The sequence below is a fragment of the Gobio gobio genome (genome assembly GCF_949357685.1).
Source record: "Gobio gobio genome assembly, chromosome: 14".
Taxonomy (NCBI): domain Eukaryota; kingdom Metazoa; phylum Chordata; class Actinopteri; order Cypriniformes; family Gobionidae; genus Gobio; species Gobio gobio.
Window position 1 is genome coordinate 51,040,149 of NC_137107.1, and position 17,992 is coordinate 51,058,140.

The 17,992-nt window shown below is 35.6% G+C and overlaps 1 protein-coding gene across 1 annotated transcript in view; it reads left to right on the forward strand.

The window, feature by feature from the left end:
- Positions 1–3,054: 3,054 nt before the first annotated feature.
- The window catches only part of scarb2c (scavenger receptor class B, member 2c), a 36,411-nt gene continuing 21,473 nt past the window's right edge, over positions 3,055–17,992 (forward strand). Inside the window, exons 1-8 of the mRNA XM_079835907.1 lie at positions 3,055–3,249; positions 4,820–4,977; positions 5,712–5,856; positions 5,941–6,123; positions 11,267–11,358; positions 11,441–11,560; positions 17,175–17,353; positions 17,456–17,574. Coding sequence (XP_079692033.1) covers positions 3,127–3,249; positions 4,820–4,977; positions 5,712–5,856; positions 5,941–6,123; positions 11,267–11,358; positions 11,441–11,560; positions 17,175–17,353; positions 17,456–17,574 — 1,119 coding nt within the window. The 5' untranslated portion in view covers positions 3,055–3,126. The remainder of the gene's footprint in view (positions 3,250–4,819; positions 4,978–5,711; positions 5,857–5,940; positions 6,124–11,266; positions 11,359–11,440; positions 11,561–17,174; positions 17,354–17,455; positions 17,575–17,992) is intronic.

Consider the following 17,992-nt stretch of genomic DNA (forward strand, 5'->3'; position numbering starts at 1 on the left):
TCGCTAGAAATAGAATTAGCGGGAAGGAAGGTTAACGTTATTTAAGTGTCTCAAAATGGCGACCCGGACGTCGCGTTGGCGCAAATTCACTGATTCTAAATACTTCTTCACCGTATATTGTCAATTAAAGGCACAACATGTAAGATTTTCGGATTAAAATATCCAAAAGTCACTAGAACAGTTATATTGTTTTTTTATTAAAATTATTATTTTTTTTAAATATGACTTGTGTGCTCACATTATCCCAAATGTTTTCACATCGAAAATGTCCTAATTCCCACATTAGAAGTGGTGATTACGAATTCAAGTGCTTTGTTGTCGGAATGAACAGAAATCATGGAGGACACCAAGCTTATTCTTGCCTATTTATTGGGAAAATCGTATTAAAACCAACATCATACACATAGGCTAGTGTCCCATGCACTGACAACCATAACATTCCAGATAGTCCGCTTTCTGTTGTTTCAGTCAAATGCAGGCTATTTTCGCTGTGTATCAAACAAACAATACGCTTCAAATGATTACTCATACATGTTAATATGCACTAGCCCACATTAATGTCAAGACAAGACGACCTAGCTGTTTTGGGGGGGGGGGGAGTAATAAAATCACACCTGAAACAGTACCATGTTTAAAGTTTATCTCGGGATTCGGGAATTTGGGTATCAAAATTATTTCCGAACTTCCCAGTGATAAACACGACATCAGAGGGCGTTCATGTGCAATTTTTACCTAGGAAACTTAGTTACCAACTTCGTTTTCGAAGCCATGGAAACACCAAAAACGCTTTAATAAATTATGTGTTTTATTAGACAGGCGAGCAACTGTTTAAATCATTGATGGACAGAAACTAAATATTGTTCTCCAGCTCAACACAGTTAATCTTATTGTTTAAATCTGATGTTGTTGATTTACCGCACAGTTTACCGAGTGCCATGTTTTACCGCCTAATATGATCTCGCTCACTGCAGTGTGAACAAGTGTCTCATATGGTGCGTTTAAGTCCTCCTGGGATGTTCGTATTTACGAGGTGAGAAGCCGTGTTTACTCTTTGGTCGGAGCAAGATGGATGTACCTTTTTTTAATGAATTTCACGAAAATACAGCAAGGTTTGTTAACTCTGCTTATAGAAAATGAAGAACAAAGAATGCGCATCAGACGAGTTCAAACCTTTTACGTTTTTAATTAATCTACGAAGCCACTGTAAATGGTATCGTTATACATGGGCGTCGATATGTGGGTGGGACAAGACCCACCCACTTTTTACGATCAATGATGTTGGACCCACTCACGTTTATCGTCTCTAACATTCAGCACATGTCTGTTTACCTACCCCTTAGACGCTTTATTTCCACTTTTCTAATATTTTCTTCATTTTTATTGAAAATAAATGTAAAACACTCATTGATTCCGCCATGTTTCTTACTGACCGACTGGTATTTACGACTTCGTGGTGGCGTTCATGTGCGTTCCACTCGTAGATACGATCTTTACGACCCAATAGTTGCGCCGAGCCAACACACAGAGTAGTCAAATGTGTGTGATATGATAAAACAGCGCTTCGTTACCACACATAGGCATGAGCAGAAGAAGCGGAAGTGCTCGTCTGACAGAATAAAAGCTCCGCCCAATCGCCTTTGTTTTGAATAAGCGACCTCTAGCAGCAAAAAATGACATATCGTGGTTGTGTAGTGTGATTTATTGCAGTCACGTGATACCTGATACACTGTAAAAAAGATTATAATCTTCCCAACTCAAAATTTTCTAGTGACTGGTCACATCTAAAGTTTTCAATTGGCCCAAGTGAAATTCTGTAAATGTAATTTTATCTATTGTGGCAACAGTCTGTTAACATGGGCTCAATTAGAAATAATATGTTGAGCCAATGGAAAAATGTAATTTACCAACACTAAAAAATGTCAGACCTCTCCAATTAAAAATTTTCTAGTGACCGATCACATCTAAATTTTTCAAATTGGCCAACTAAAACATTTAGATGTGATCAGTCACTAGAAAATTTTGAACTGGAGTAATGTTTTACAGCGAAACTGTGAGGTTGGTCCAATTAAATATTTTAAATTGTAGTAACAATTGTTTATTTCTCACTGTCCCAAAAGACAAAAATGACTAAAAACATAAATATATTAAGCAAAATACAGAAACAGACAACAGGGTTGACATTTTATCACATTACTTTATTACCAAGTCAATTCCAACACAGGATATTTGGTGAAAATACCTTATTTTCAATAAGGAAAAACTCTGAATAATCAAGAAGTCTTCTGCATAACAGGATGTCTTAATGTGGTGAATAAAATGCGGCACTGCAAGCTAAAAACCTGCAAATAAAAATAAAAACTAACATTAATGACAAAGCTCCCCTGCATCACATCTGGCAAGAGACAGAACAGAAGTGTCTTCATTATATAATGAGGATGAGACGAATGAATGGACATCAGAAAATCACGAGCTTGACGTGTTTGATATTAAAAGGCAATAACTCAAGCCCTGAAAGAGGCCAAACGCACCGTGTTGCACATATCACACAAGTGATTTAATTTACTTATTACCTATTGCTTTTTCACTTCGACTTCATAGATTGACTGAGCACAATTAAATATGTTCGGTGAATATACAATTTTAATTTTGAGTGAAGACCTTAAGCTATGATTAGTAAAATGCATCTTTTTGCATGGCGATAATTATTTGGAAGTCATTTATTGGGCCAATATGCAATTTACACAATTTTCCCCCCCAATTTTTTTTTACAGTGTACATATCTCAGTTAGTTTAGACAGCATAAAGATTATTACACGTCTTTTTGTAGAGATTAAAAGCGATGCCATATGATAATCATTTTGAAGTGATATTTTTAAATGAGTATACTTTATATAACTCTAATAAGACTGTAAGTTCGTGTGTATGGAGGATCGTGTTGATTGAGCCAGCGAGCGCCTCCTGCCGGAACACAGGGCTGAGTCTCGTGATGAACGGCTGTTTTCCGCTCCGTGAGGGTCTGGCTCTCGCTCTCCTCTTCCTCCTGACACATGTAAACACTCTCAGTCCAACACTCTCAGCTCCGTCTGTGTCTTTGTCCTTCTCCCTCGGAACCGAGCCGAGCTGATCATGCGGCTCCGGGCCTGCTGTGTTTACAGCCTCGGGCTGCTCTGCATTCTGCTGCTCGTCGCCGGGATCGCGATGGTTTTGTCGCAAGTCTTTCAGAAGCTCTTAAACAACATGATAAAGAAGGTCAGTGAGTTTGTGTGTGTTCATGTGTTTTTCATTCATATCACGTTTTTGCGGTTTTTCATAGAGATACTGTGACATAAAATAAATATAGTAGAGATATGTACTATCTATATAAATCAAACATAGGCCTATTATGTAATATTTATATATTATATTATTAAACATTATTAGTAGTAGTATTTTCTCCTCACATAAAATTATGAAAATATATTATAATAACATATAATATTTTATAAAATTTTATCATGGAATATATATATATATATATATATATATATATATATATATATATATATATATATATATATATATATATATATATATATATATATATATAATTTTTGTTATTAGTTTTAATAGTAGTAGTAGTAGTAGTATGATTTTCTCACATAATATTATGAAAATACATAATATAAGTATTAAATAATACTAAATTTATGTTATGAATTATATGTAAATATAATATATACAAGAGAGTGTGTGTGTAAATAAAAATAAAAAAAATAAAAAAAAAAAAAAATATATATATATATATATATATATATATATATATATATATATATATATATATAACATTATTGTTATTAGTTTTAATAGTAGTAGTAGTAGTATGATTTTCTCATAATATTATGAAAATACATAATATAAGTATTAAATAATACTACATTTATGTTATGAATTATATGTAAATATCATATATACAAGAGAGTGTGTGTGTAAATAAAAATATTATATATAATATTATATATTATATATATGTATATTTTAATTTATATAAAATATAATTTTTTTACATGTTATATTACACACACACATTATATATATATATATATATATATATATATATATATATATATATATATATATATATATATATATATATGTGTGTAATAAAATATTTTATTATGATTATTGTGGTATTATTGGAATATTGTGATTATGATTTTCTCCATATATTATATTATGTAAAAATCCTATTTTATAATATAGAATATAATAATTTATCATAATGTATAGTTAATATTTTAATATTTATAATAATATTAAATTATATAATTCAAACATAATATTTTATGTTATATATTATAATATAATATATCATTTGTATATATATTATTAGATATACCGGTAAAATATATTTTGTTATGTTAGTATTAGTGTTATTATTATATTACTATTATGATTATTATTAATAGTAGGAGTATTCTTTTCTTCACACATAATATTATGAAAATATATTATAATATATTATAAGTTATTATATTGTAATATCATAGCTTATTGTAAAAATAATATTATGATTTTCTTAAATAATTTTTCTAGCATTATTACTGTTTAAATTTTATTCCATAATACCATGGTGTTGAATTAATATCATATTCATAGAGAAATGAAATAATATCATACACAAATTGTAATAAATATTTAATAAATATAAAATAAATGTGCACTTTGAGTCATATATGATATTGTAAAGGTGTCTGTTGGAATAAAGTAGCTTTATGTGTTTCTCTTCCTAAATGATTTCAGAAACCATGAGTAACTTTGGTCATTTCACTTTCCCTCACAGCAAATGGTTCTGGAAAATGGAACAGAAGCGTTTTCGGTGTGGCAAAACCCGCCGCCGCCAGTTTATATGCAGTTTTACTTCTTTAATCTGACCAATCCAGCAGAGGTTCTGAACGGGGACAAACCCTCGGTCATCGAGATCGGCCCGTACACGTACAGGTGAGCCGACACAGGACACACACTGCAAAAAAGGCTTTTCTTACTTAGTATTTTTGTCTTGTTTCTGGTCCAAACATCTAAAAATTCCCAAAACAAGAAGCATTTACTAGCCAAATAAAAATTATTGTCTTGTTGTGGGGGAAAATAACTCAAAATTAAGTGAGTGTTTGCTTAAAATCAGCAAAATAATCTGCCAATGGGGTAAGCAAAATAATCTTGTTTTCTGTTTGAATTAAGATTATTTTGCTTACCCCATTGGCAGATTATTTTGCTGATTTTAAGCAAACACTCACTTAATTTTGAGTTATTTTCCCCCAAAACAAGTCAAAAACTTTTGCTTGTCTAGTAAATGCTTCTTAATGTAAGATTTTTTAGATATTTGGACTGAAAACAATACAAAAATAATAAGTAAGAAAAGCATTTTTTGCAGTGCACACGGCTTGTCTCCTCAGATCATCAAGAAAAACACTGTAAAAATAGTGAAAAATTATTATAATGTAGATCATCTGTTCTCTATGTGAATATATAGTCAAGTGTCATTTATTCCTGTGATCAAAGCTGAATTTATCATCATTACACCAGTCTTCAGAGTCACATGATCTGAGCGTTTAACGGGCGGCGCCCACATATCACCAGCTTCCGATCTTATCTGAGTCACATGATCTGCTCTAAAACATTGCTGTTTCCACAACTCAATAAGAACCAGTTCTGAAATCTTGAATTTCCTCTTTCAGGGAGTATCGGCCGAAAGAGGATGTGAGATTTATGGACAACGGAACCAGAGTGCAAGCTGTCAATCCCAAAACATACGTGTTCCAGCCTGACATGTCACGCGGGTCCGAGGACGATCTTGTGCGGACGGTCAACATCCCCGCTGTGGTGAGACTGTGACCCCTGACCCCACAGAGAAACCGTAAGAAATGATATTGTGATGAGCTAATCCACTGGTTCTGTGTTTCTCAGACCGTGATGGAGAAATTCAAAGACAGCTTCTTCAGTCGCTTCATCTCTGACCTGATGAAGGCCAAAGACGTGGGTGTGTTTGCGACCCACAGGGTGGGTGACCTTCTGTGGGGTTACGAGGACCCGCTGCTCAAGGAGCTCAGTGTCTTCGTGCCGGACGACCACTTCGGACTTTTCTACAAGGTTAGAGTCGATCACTATCACTCGTCCTTAAAGGGTTAGTTCACCCAAAAATGAAAATTCTGTCATTAATTCCTCACCCTCATGTGGTTGGACACCCGTCAGACCTCCGTTCATCTTCAGACACAAATGAAGATATTTTAGTGTAAATCTGATGCTCTGAAAGGCCTCCATTGGCTCAACTTTACACTCTCAAGACCCTTAAAAGACACTAAAGACTAAAGTTACAAAGTCCATCTCACTACAGCGGCTCTACAATAACTTTATGGAGTGACGAGAATAGTTTTTGTGCGCAAAAAAACCCTAAATAACGACTTATATCATGATGACCGATTTCAAAACACGGCATCATGAAGCTTCGAAGCGTTATGAATCAGTGAGTCGATTCAGCAGTTTGAATCGCCAAATTTCAGCAGTTTGGCGGTTTGACACGCGATCCGAATCATCATTCGACTCACTGATTCATAACGCTTCGAAGCTTCATGATGCCTTGTTTTGAAATCGTCATCACTATATAAGTCGTTATTTTGGGTTTTTTTGCGCACAAAAACTATTCTCGCCGATTCATAAAGTTATTGTAGAGCCGCTGTAGTGAGATGGACTTTGTAACTTTAGTCTTTAGTGTCTTTTAAGGGTCTTGAGAGTGAACCGTGCCATTGTGCCAATGGAGGCTTTTCAGAGCATCAGATTTACACTAAAATATCTTCATTTGTGTCTGAAGATGAACGGAGGTCTGACGGGTGTCCAACCACATGAGGGTGAGGAATTAATGACAGAATTTTCATTTTTGGGTGAACTAACCCTTTAAAGTCATCAAACCTCCAACACCAAATGCTGAAGCTGAGCGTGTGATTCCTCAAATCATGTGTTACTGTGTTTGTGAATCATCATTTGAGGGATATATATATATACATATACATTGATCAGGCATAACATTTAGACCAGCTGAAGTGAATAACACTAATGATCTCTGTTAGTGGGTGGGATATATTAAGGCCCGGGTATACTTCACTTACCGCGCCCGGACGCGTCACGCGCGCAGCCCTGTCCATGCGTCTTTCAAAGTATACTACACAACGGATGCGCGCGGAGGATCGCGTTCGACACATGCGCAGTAAAAAAGTGTCTATGCTCTACCAGACATCGGAGGGCAGCACTGAGTCCTGTCATCAACGGGACATTCGCTGGGCATGATCGGAGAAGAACTGTAGTGCATCCACCATTGCTACATAGTTTGGAAGAAACACTGAAGAATCAAAAATTCTCTCTTTTTTTTCCAAGCGTGTTGTTTTTAAACCGGTCTTTGCACACTCTTCTTCGACGGCTGAACGCTGTGCTCAATACAGTGCGTATTGCCACCTAGTGGACTCTTCTGTACTGCTGGCGCATGCGCTGTTGCACGCGGACCGTCCGCGCGGTCTGAAAATTTGGGCTGCGCGCGGACGGGGTGTGCGGCCGGCCGCGAGCCCTCCGAGTGACGAAAATTACGTCATGCGGGCGGTGCACGAACGCGGACGGCCGAAGTATACCCGGGCCTTTAGGCAGCAAGTGAACATTTTGTCCTCAGAGTTGATGTGTAAGAAGCAGGAAAAATGGGCAAGTGTAATGGTGCGTTCACACCGGACGCGATTCGCGCGAGTGATTTACATGTTAAGTCAATGCAGAGACGCGAAATAGCATTCTGCGGCGCGATTCGCGCGTTTGAGGCGGCGCGAATTGAGCGTTTTGAACTTTTCAAGTTGAAAAATCTGAACTTTGGCGGATATTTCGCGCCGCGTTAACCAATCAGGAGCTTGCTCTAGTAGTGACAACAATGAGGAGAAAATGTGTATATTAATATCTGGTTCAGACAATATGATTATCACTGTGATAACATTAAATGACATGAAACACAACCCAGTCTCTTTTTGTTAAATGCAAGTTTATGTATGATCAATAATACAAAAGTATAAGTAATGTATAACAAGCTATACATGAAATAAAGCAAACAATTCAGTCAAACATTCAAAGTCAGTGCTAGTAGGCTAACGTTACAACTGCAACGTACAGTTATAGCCTAAAAATATAAAGTAATGAAACTTCTCTTTGCCCTCAGCCTAAACGATTTGCCAGGGAACAAATTATAGATCCATGAGACCAAAGATCGGCCATTACAAGACGAATTATAGCTCGAGACGCCACAGAGACATCAGAGCCAGCGGCAGAAGAACTGGCCGAGGAAAGGCTGCTCTCGCCGGCTTTGACGAGCGCTGAGCGCCGCTGATCCACTGGAGCTCACAACTCCGACAACGGCAGATAAAATGTTCAAATAGGCACTCTTTATATAAATAAACCACAGATTTGAGCTTTAAACAACTACATTATCTACTGAAAAAGTCTTAAAACTACGTTTTGTCACACATTAACTGTAGATTTTAACAAAAAAAAAACCCATCTAAACACAGCCCATGTCAGCCATTTCTCTACGAGACGAGCTACTGGCGGAAGCCCCGCCCAAGAGGCGAATTCACCTCTGTTGTGCAGTGAATGTCACGCGCGATTCGTGCGAATTTCATGCGCGATTGAAGCAAGTAAACTCAAAATGTTGGAGAACCGGCCACAGGATCATGGAGGACCAGTGGAGAACCAGCCACAGGGTCATGAAGAACCAGTGGAGAACCGGCCACAGGGTCATGAAGAACCAGTGGAGAACCGGCCACAGGGTCATGAAGAACCAGTGGAGAACCGGCCACAGGGTCATGAAGAACCAGTGGAGAACCGGCCACAGGGTCATGAAGAACCAGTGGAGAACCGGCCACAGGGTCATGAAGAACCAGTGGAGAACCGGCCACAGGGTCATGAAGAACCAGTGGAGAACCGGCCACAGGGTCATGAAGAACCAGTGGAGAACCGGCCACAGGGTCATGAAGAACCAGTGGAGAACCGGCCACAGGGTCATGAAGAACCAGTGGAGAACCGGCCACAGGCTCATGAAGGACCAGTGGAGAACCGGCCACAGGCTCATGAAGGACCAGTGGAGAACCGGCCACAGGGTCATGAAGGACCAGTGGAGAACTGGCCACAGGGTCATGAAGGACCAGTGGAGAACTGGCCACAGGGTCATGAAGGACCAGTGGAGAACCGGCCACAGGGTCATGGAGGACCAGTGGAGAACCGGCCACAGGGTCATGAAGGACCAGTGGAGAACCGGCCACAGGGTCATGAAGGACCAGTGGAGAACCGGCCACAGGGTCATGGAGGACCAGTGGAGAACCGGCCACAGGGTCATGAAGGACCAGTGGAGAACCGGCCACAGGGTCATGAAGGACCAGTGGAGAACCGGCCACAGGGTCATGAAGGACCAGTGGAGAACCGGCCACAGGGTCATGAAGGACCAGTGGAGAACCGGCCACAGGGTCATGGAGGACCAGTGGAGAACCGGCCACAGGGTCATGGAGGACCAGTGGAGAACCGGCCACAGGGTCATGAAGGACCAGTGGAGAACCGGCCACAGGGTCATGAAGGACCAGTGGAGAACCGGCCACAGGGTCATGAAGGACCAGTGGAGAACCAGACACAGGGTCATGAAGGACCAGTGGAGAACCGGCCACAGGGTCATGAAGGACCAGTGGAGAACCGGCCACAGGGTCATGAAGGACCAGTGGAGAACCGGCCACAGGGTCATGAAGGACCAGTGGAGAACCGGCCACAGGGTCATGAAGGACCAGTGGAGAACCGGCCACAGGGTCATGAAGGACCAGTGGAGAACCGGCCACAGGGTAATGAAGGACCAGTGGAGAACCAGACACAGGGTCATGGAGGACCAGTGGAGAACCGGCCACAGGGTCATGAAGGCCCAGTGGAGAACCGGCCACAGGGTCATGGAGGACCAGTGGAGAACCGGCCACAGGGTCATGAAGGACCAGTGGAGAACCAGCCACAGGGTCATGAAGGACCAGTGGAGAACCGGCCACAGGGTCATGGGCGGCCGAGGCTCATTGATGCCCGTGTGGGCCGATCAAACAGACGAGCTACTGAAGCTCAAACTGCTCCAGAAGTTAATGCTGGTTCTGATAGAAAGGTGTCAGCATACACAGAGCATCTCAGTTTGTTGTGTATATGCTGCCCCATACGCAACAAACTGAGATGCACTGTGTTTTCTGACACCTTTCTATCAGAACCAGCATTAACTTCTGGAGCAAAAATGTGCCCGTTTTTCCTGCTTTTAACACATCAACTCTGAGGACAAGGGCTGAATCTGAAATCGCCCCCTCTACCCTTAAATAGGGCATTATTTGAGGGGGCAGCCATTTGTAGTGGTGTCCAAAACCATAGTGGACGTTATTGAGTGCACTCATTCTATCCCACAATGCACCGCAATAACGAGTGTACAGCTGATGTCCAACGGCTGTCCGACTTCACTCACTCGTTTTCATTCACTCCTTCAAGTGAACTGTATTAGTGGATAACGAAGGGAATAGTGATTGAGGGTTTAGGGGGCGATTTCGGATTCAGCCAAAAATGTTCACTTGCTGCCTAATATATCCCACCCACTATCAGGAGATGAAGATATCATCAGTGTTACTTGTCAGTGGTCATAATGTTATGCCTGATCGGTGTGTATATATATATTAATAAACACAAACTTTTATGTTAGATATGATTAGACAGGACTCTTTGACTGCACTAATAATTATATACCAAACTGTCAAACTTTAAATCGCATCCAAAGTAAAAGTTTGTTTACAAAATATATATATTATGATGTATATTTGAATACACACATACATGTATATATTGAAGAAATATTTGCATGTATATACTGTATTTATATAATATATAAATATACATATTTTATATATAACTATATATATATACAAAATGTATAATTTATAATTAATTTATAAAACAAATGGCATATTTTATTTTATACAATACTGACTCACTAACTCACAAAAGTTCCAAAGCAAATATATACTTTACATGTACATATTTATTTATAATTTGCTGTTTTTGTGAGTTAGTGAGTCAATATTGTGTGTTTTTACTCTATTTCTGATCAGATAAATGACTCTTTCAGAAACATTGAACAGTCGATGGAGCTGTACTTAATGTTTGAGTCTGTTAACTGTGTATTTGTACATGTTTTTCATTGATTATGTTTCAGAAAAACGGCACAGATGATGGTGATTATGTGTTCCTGACGGGGAGGCAGAATTATCAGGACTTTGCTCGTATAGACGAGTGGAACGGACAGAGGTAAAATCAGCAGAAACTCTGATGAATGGATTTGAGCATGTGCTCAGAGATTGAGTTATGGATTGTTTGCTCTGTTTCTCAGGTCGTTAAACTGGTGGAGCTCAGACGAGTGTAACATGATCAACGGCACTGACGGAGCGTCTTTCCATCCAATCGTCACAAAGACTGAGAAACTCTATATATTCTCCTCTGACCTGTGCAGGTGAGATTCATGCACACTGATTTCACAGATATTAATACTTTTATTCAGTAAGGACACGTTACATTGATCAAAAGTGACATTTATAATGTTACAAAAGATTATATTTCAAACAAATGCTGTTCTTTTGAACCTTCAATCCATCAAAGAATCCTGAAAAATAACATATATCACAGTTTCCACAGAAATATGAAACACTGATAATAATCATAAATGTTTCTTGAGCTTAAATGCTAATATCAGAGTGATTAGTGAAGGGTCATGTGACACTGAAGACTGGAGTAATGATGATTTGATCACAGGAATAAATGACACTTTACTATATATATACACATAGAGAACCGCTGATCTACACTGGAAAAATATTTCATAATTTTTACTGTATTTTTGATCAAATAAAGGAGCAGAAAGAGAAAGCAGAATATTTCTCTTTCAGAAATATTTATAAACTTACCGTCCCCAAACATTGAAGTTTATGTGATAATAATATCATGACTTTTATGATATGATATATGATTATATATTTAGATTTAATTTAGTTTATTTATTAACTTATTAAAAAATATTTAATCATAGTCATTTGCCAAATGATGAATAAAACTAGACTTTTTTACTGATCAGCTCATTTCAGTTATCATAAAGTTATAAGTAAGAGATAAAATGTTGAAAATATGATTTTAAAAGTCCTCATTATTAGATAAAAAGTCAAAATATGATGTAAATGTCCTCATTATTAGATAAAGTCAAAAATATGATTTTAAAAGTCCTCATTATTAGATTAAATGTCAAATATATGATTTAAATGTCCTCATTATTAGATTAAAAGTTAAAAATATGATTTTAAGTCATAATAGTGAGATAAAAAGTCGAAAATACGACATGCTAAGTCATAATTATAAGATAAAATGTTGAAAATATGATTTTAAGTCCTCATTATTAGACTAAAAGTCAAAAATATGATTTAAAAGTACTCATTATCAGATAAAAAGTCAAAATATGATTTTAAAAGTCATAATTGTGAGAGAAAAAATCGAAAATACAACATGCAAAGTCATAATTATAAGATAAAAAGTCAAAAATATGATTTTAAAAGTCCTCATTATTAGATTGAAAGTCAAAAATATTATTTAAATGTCCTCATTATTAGATAAAAAGTTAAAAATATGATTTTAAAAGTCCTCATTATTAGATTAAAAAGTCAAAAATATGATTTGAAAAGTCCTCATTATTAGATTGAAAGTCAAAAATATTATTTAAATGTCCTCATTATTAGATAAAAAGTCAAAAATATGATTTAAAAGTCCTCATTATTAGATAAAAAGTCAAAAATATGATTTTAAATGTCCTCATTATTAGATGAAAAGTCAAAAATATGATTTTAAATGTCCTCATTATTAGATGAAAAGTCAAAAATATGATTTAAATGTTGTCATTATTAGAGTAAAAGTCAAAAATATGATTTTAAATGTCCTCATTATTAGATTGAAAGTCAAAAATATTATTTAAATGTCCCATTATTAGATAAAAAGTCAAAAATATGATTTTAAAAGTCCTCATTATTAGATAAAAAGTCAAAAATATGATTTGAAAAGTCCTCATTATTAGATTGAAAGTCAAAAATATTATTTAAATGTCCTCATTATTAGATAAAAAGTCAAAAATATGATTTAAAAGTACTCATTATTAGATAAAAAGTCTAAATTATTATTTAATTGTCCTCATTATTAGAGTAAAAGTCAAAAATATTATTTTAAATCTCCTCATTATTAGATTAAAAGTCAAAAATATTATTTAAATGTCGTCATTATTAGAGTAAAGGTCAAAAATATGATTTTAAATGTCGTCATTATTAGATTAAAAGTCAAAAATATTATTTAAATGTCCTCATTATTAGATTAAAAGTCAAAAATATGATTTGAAATGTCCTCATTATTAGATAAAAAGTCTAAAATATGATTTAAATGTCCCCATTATTAGAGTAAAAGTCAAAAATATTATTTAAAAGTCCTCATTATTAGATAAAATGTTGAAAATATGATTTTAAAAGTCCTCATTATTATATAAAAAGTCATAAATATGAAATGCTACATCATTGTGAGATGAACAGTTGAAATTATGACTTTAAAAATTCTGCGAAAAATGGATTTAAAGTCAAAATTATGAGATAAAAAGCTAAAATTAGATTTTTAAAAAAGTATAAATTATGACCAAAACACACACTAAGAGATTTAAGAGATGAAATCATGTTTGTTATTTATTTTATTGTATTTTGATTAACACTTATAATAATAATAATAATATTTACATTATTGTTTTCATTTTGTGCAATATATATTTTTTATTTCTTGTCTTTTTATTGTAAATCTTCTAGAAGTGATTAATAACAGCTGCTGGGCTACAGATTGAAGGTGTAGTTTAGAAATGCTCTTATTGATTGAGGATTGATCATGTGACACGTGTTGTTCCTTTGACTCTAATAGATTTCAACATGTGTGGGTCAAATGTGAGGTGGCTTGAGTCAGAGTCAGATGATCACAAACACAACTATTCAGCAGTTCTGAAGGGCTTTCTAAATATAAAGTGCCTGTTGCATCACAGCGAGAGAAACAATCCTTCAGCTGTGGCCATGTTCAAGTTTACAGGGGAATTATAGCGGAAACAAAGCCATTAAACATGAGAAGTAGGTCCAGCTGAACCACAACCAGAACCAGAACCTGAACTAGACTCAAATGCAGTGTTGGGGGTAACTTGAGTTAGGTAATAATATTACTTTTTTCAAGTAACTGGTAAAGTAACGCATTACTTTTCAAATTTACAACAAAACATCTGAGTTACTTTTTCACATTTATTTGACTGACAGCTCTCCTGTCCTCATGTGGAGAGAAATAAGTGTGTGTGAACATGATGGTTATTGTAGTTCTATCGAAAATACAACATGCTAAGTCATAATTATAAGATAAAATGTCAAATATGATTTAAAAAGTCCTCATTATTAGATAAAAAGTCAAAAATATTATTTAAATGTCCTCATTATTAGAGTAAAAGTAAAAATATGATTTTAAATGTCCTCATTATTAGATGAAAAGTCAAAAATATGATTTAAAAGTCCTCATTATTAGATAAAAAAATCAAAAATATGATTTAAAAGTCCTCATTATTAGATAAAAAGTCAAAAATATTACATGCTAAGTCATAATCATAAGATAAAATGTTGAAAATATGATTTTAAGTCATAATTGTGAGATAAAAAAATCGAAAATACGACATGCTAAGTCATAATTATAAGATAAAATGTCAAATATATGATTTAAAAGTCCTCATTATTAGATAAAAAGTCAAAAATATTATTTAAATGTCCTCAGTATTAGATTGAAAGTCAAAAATATGATTTTAAATGTCCTCATTATTAGATAAAAAGTCAAAAATATGATTTTAAATGTCCTCATTATTAGAGTAAAAGTCAAAAATATGATTTTAAATGTCCTCATTATTAGATGAAAAGTCAAAAATATGACATGCTAAGTCATAATTATAAGATAAAATGTCAAATATATGATTTAAAAGTCCTCATTATTAGATAAAAAGTCAAAAATATTATTTAAATGTCCTCAGTATTAGATTGAAAGTCAAAAATATGATTTTAAATGTCCTCATTATTAGATAAAAAGTCAAAAATATGATTTTAAATGTCCTCATTATTAGAGTAAAAGTCAAAAATATGATTTTAAATGTCCTCATTATTAGAGTAAAAGTCAAAAATATGATTTTAAATGTCCTCATTATTAGATGAAAAGTCAAAAATATGACATGCTAAGTCATAATTATAAGATAAAATGTAGAGGTGTGTGTGTGAACATGAGGGTTATTGTAGTTCTAGACTAAATGTGAGCATTTATTTTTCTCACTTGCACAATAAAGATTGTGTCCTCCTCAAAATGAAGAAAATCAGTCAAATGCAGAATCAGAGAACTATGCAAACCTCCAATAATTAAATGTTAAATAAAACAACTATTTTTATGCATAATCTACCTTTATATTTAATTGACCAATGTCTGCTGCTGACCTTTGATGATGAAAATTACTAGATTTTTTGTTTTTATTGGTAAAACGTTTTCCTCCTGCGTCCTCTTCTCCATTATCCAGAGCTGCGCCCTCTAGTGTTCATGAGGGAATCTGCAGTTTTACCTCAGACTATTATTTACATTTTGGTATGAAGAGGTCTTTACCGTTGCACAAAAATATGACGTTTTTATAAAAACAAAACAAAAACAAGCCCAGCCCAGGTGAGAAAAAGTGCACAGTAAAAAAAAATCAGGTCTCCAATTGAAAATTTTCTAGTGAGCGATCACATCTAAATTTTTCAGTTTGGTAGAATTTTTGTGAATTGATGCAATTTAATTCAATTAAAATTCAAGAAATTCAATTTGGCCAACTGAAAAATTTTGATATGATCGCTCACTAGAAAATGTTCAATTGGAGACCTGATTTTTTTTTACAATGTAATGCAAAAGTAACGTAACGCATTACTTTTCTTAAAAAGTAACTAAGTAACTCGATTAGTTGCTTTTTAAGGGAGTAACGCAATATTGTAACGCATTACTTTTCTCAAAAAGTAACTAAGTAACTCGATTAGTTACTTTTTAAGGGAGTAACGCAATATTCTAACGCATTACTTTTCTTAAAAAGTAACTAAGTAACTCAATTAGTTACTTTTTAAGGGAGTAACGCAATATTGTAACGCATTACTTTTCTCAAAAAGTAACTAAGTAACTCGATTAGTTACTTTTTAAGGGAGTAACGCAATATTGTAACGCATTACTTTTCTCAAAAAGTAACTAAGTAACTCGATTAGTTACTTTTTAAGGGAGTAACGCAATATTGTAACGCATTACTTTTCTCAAAAAGTAACTAAGTAACTCGATTAGTTACTTTTTAAAGGAGTAACGCAATATTGTAACGCATTACTTTTCTCAAAAAGTAACTAAGTAACTCGATTAGTTACTTTTTAAGGGAGTAACGCAATATTGTAACGCATTACTTTTCTCAAAAAGTAACTAAGTAACTCGATTAGTTACTTTTTAAGGGAGTAACGCAATATTGTAACGCATTACTTTTCTCAAAAAGTAAATAAGTAACTCGATTAGTTACTTTTTAAGGGAGTAACGCAATATTGTAACGCATTACTTTTCTTAAAAAGTAACTAAGTAACTCGATTAGTTACTTTTTAAGGGAGTAACGCAATATTGTAACGCATTACTTTTCTCAAAAAGTAACTAAGTAACTCGATTAGTTACTTTTTAAGGGAGTAACGCAATATTGTAACGCATTACTTTTCTCAAAAAGTAACTAAGTAACTCGATTAGTTACTTTTTAAGGGAGTAACGCAATATTGTAACGCATTACTTTTCTCAAAAAGTAACTAAGTAACTCGATTAGTTACTTTTTAAGGGAGTAACGCAATATTGTAACGCATTACTTTTCTCAAAAAGTAACTAAGTAACTCGATTAGTTACTTTTTAAGGGAGTAACGCAATAGTGTAATGGATTACTTTTCAAAGTAACTTTCCCCAACACTGCTCAAACGGATGATAAAAGTGTGTGTGTTGTGTTTTGGCAGGTCTCTGTATGCTCTGTACGAGTCTGATGTGAATGTGCGAGGGGTTCCCGGTTTCCGGTTTGTTCCTCCCAGTGCGGTTTTCGCTAATGTTACGGTGAACCCAGATAACGCCGGCTTCTGCGTGCCGCAGGGAAACTGTCTGGGCTCCGGCCTCCTCAACGCCAGCGTGTGTAAAGAAGGTCCGTGTGTGTGAGTTTGAATGGTGTCTGTGACAGAACAGACGCTAAGCTAACGTCTGTGTGTGTGTGTGTGTGTGTGTGTGTGTGTGTGTCTCCTCTCAGGTGCGCCCATCATCATGTCCTCGCCTCATTTCTACCAGGCGGATGACAAGTTTGTCCAGGATGTTTTCGGGATGAATCCCAAGAAGGAGGATCACGAGACGCTCATTGACATCAACCCGGTACGTGTGTGTATCCGCCCTGACTCTCTCACATGTGGACCTGCTGCAGGATATACAGATATATATACAGCTCTTGATCATTTCATCAGGAGTCTGTGTTTGTACAGTCCTCACTGAAGGAGCCGCAACAGCACAAACATTCAGAGTGTGTTATCTGTGCTATTGCAGTTTACAAGAGAAGTTACAACTGAGATGGAGGAATGGATGGATGGATGGATTGGTAGGGGGTATTCGATGGATGGATGATTGATGGATGGATGGGTGTGTGTATGATTGATGGATGGATGGATGGGTGTGTGTATGATTGATGGATGGATGGATGGATGGGTGTGTGTATGATTGATGGATGGATGGATGGATGGATGGGTGTGTGTATGATTGATGGATGGATGGATGGATGGGTGTGTGTATGATTGAT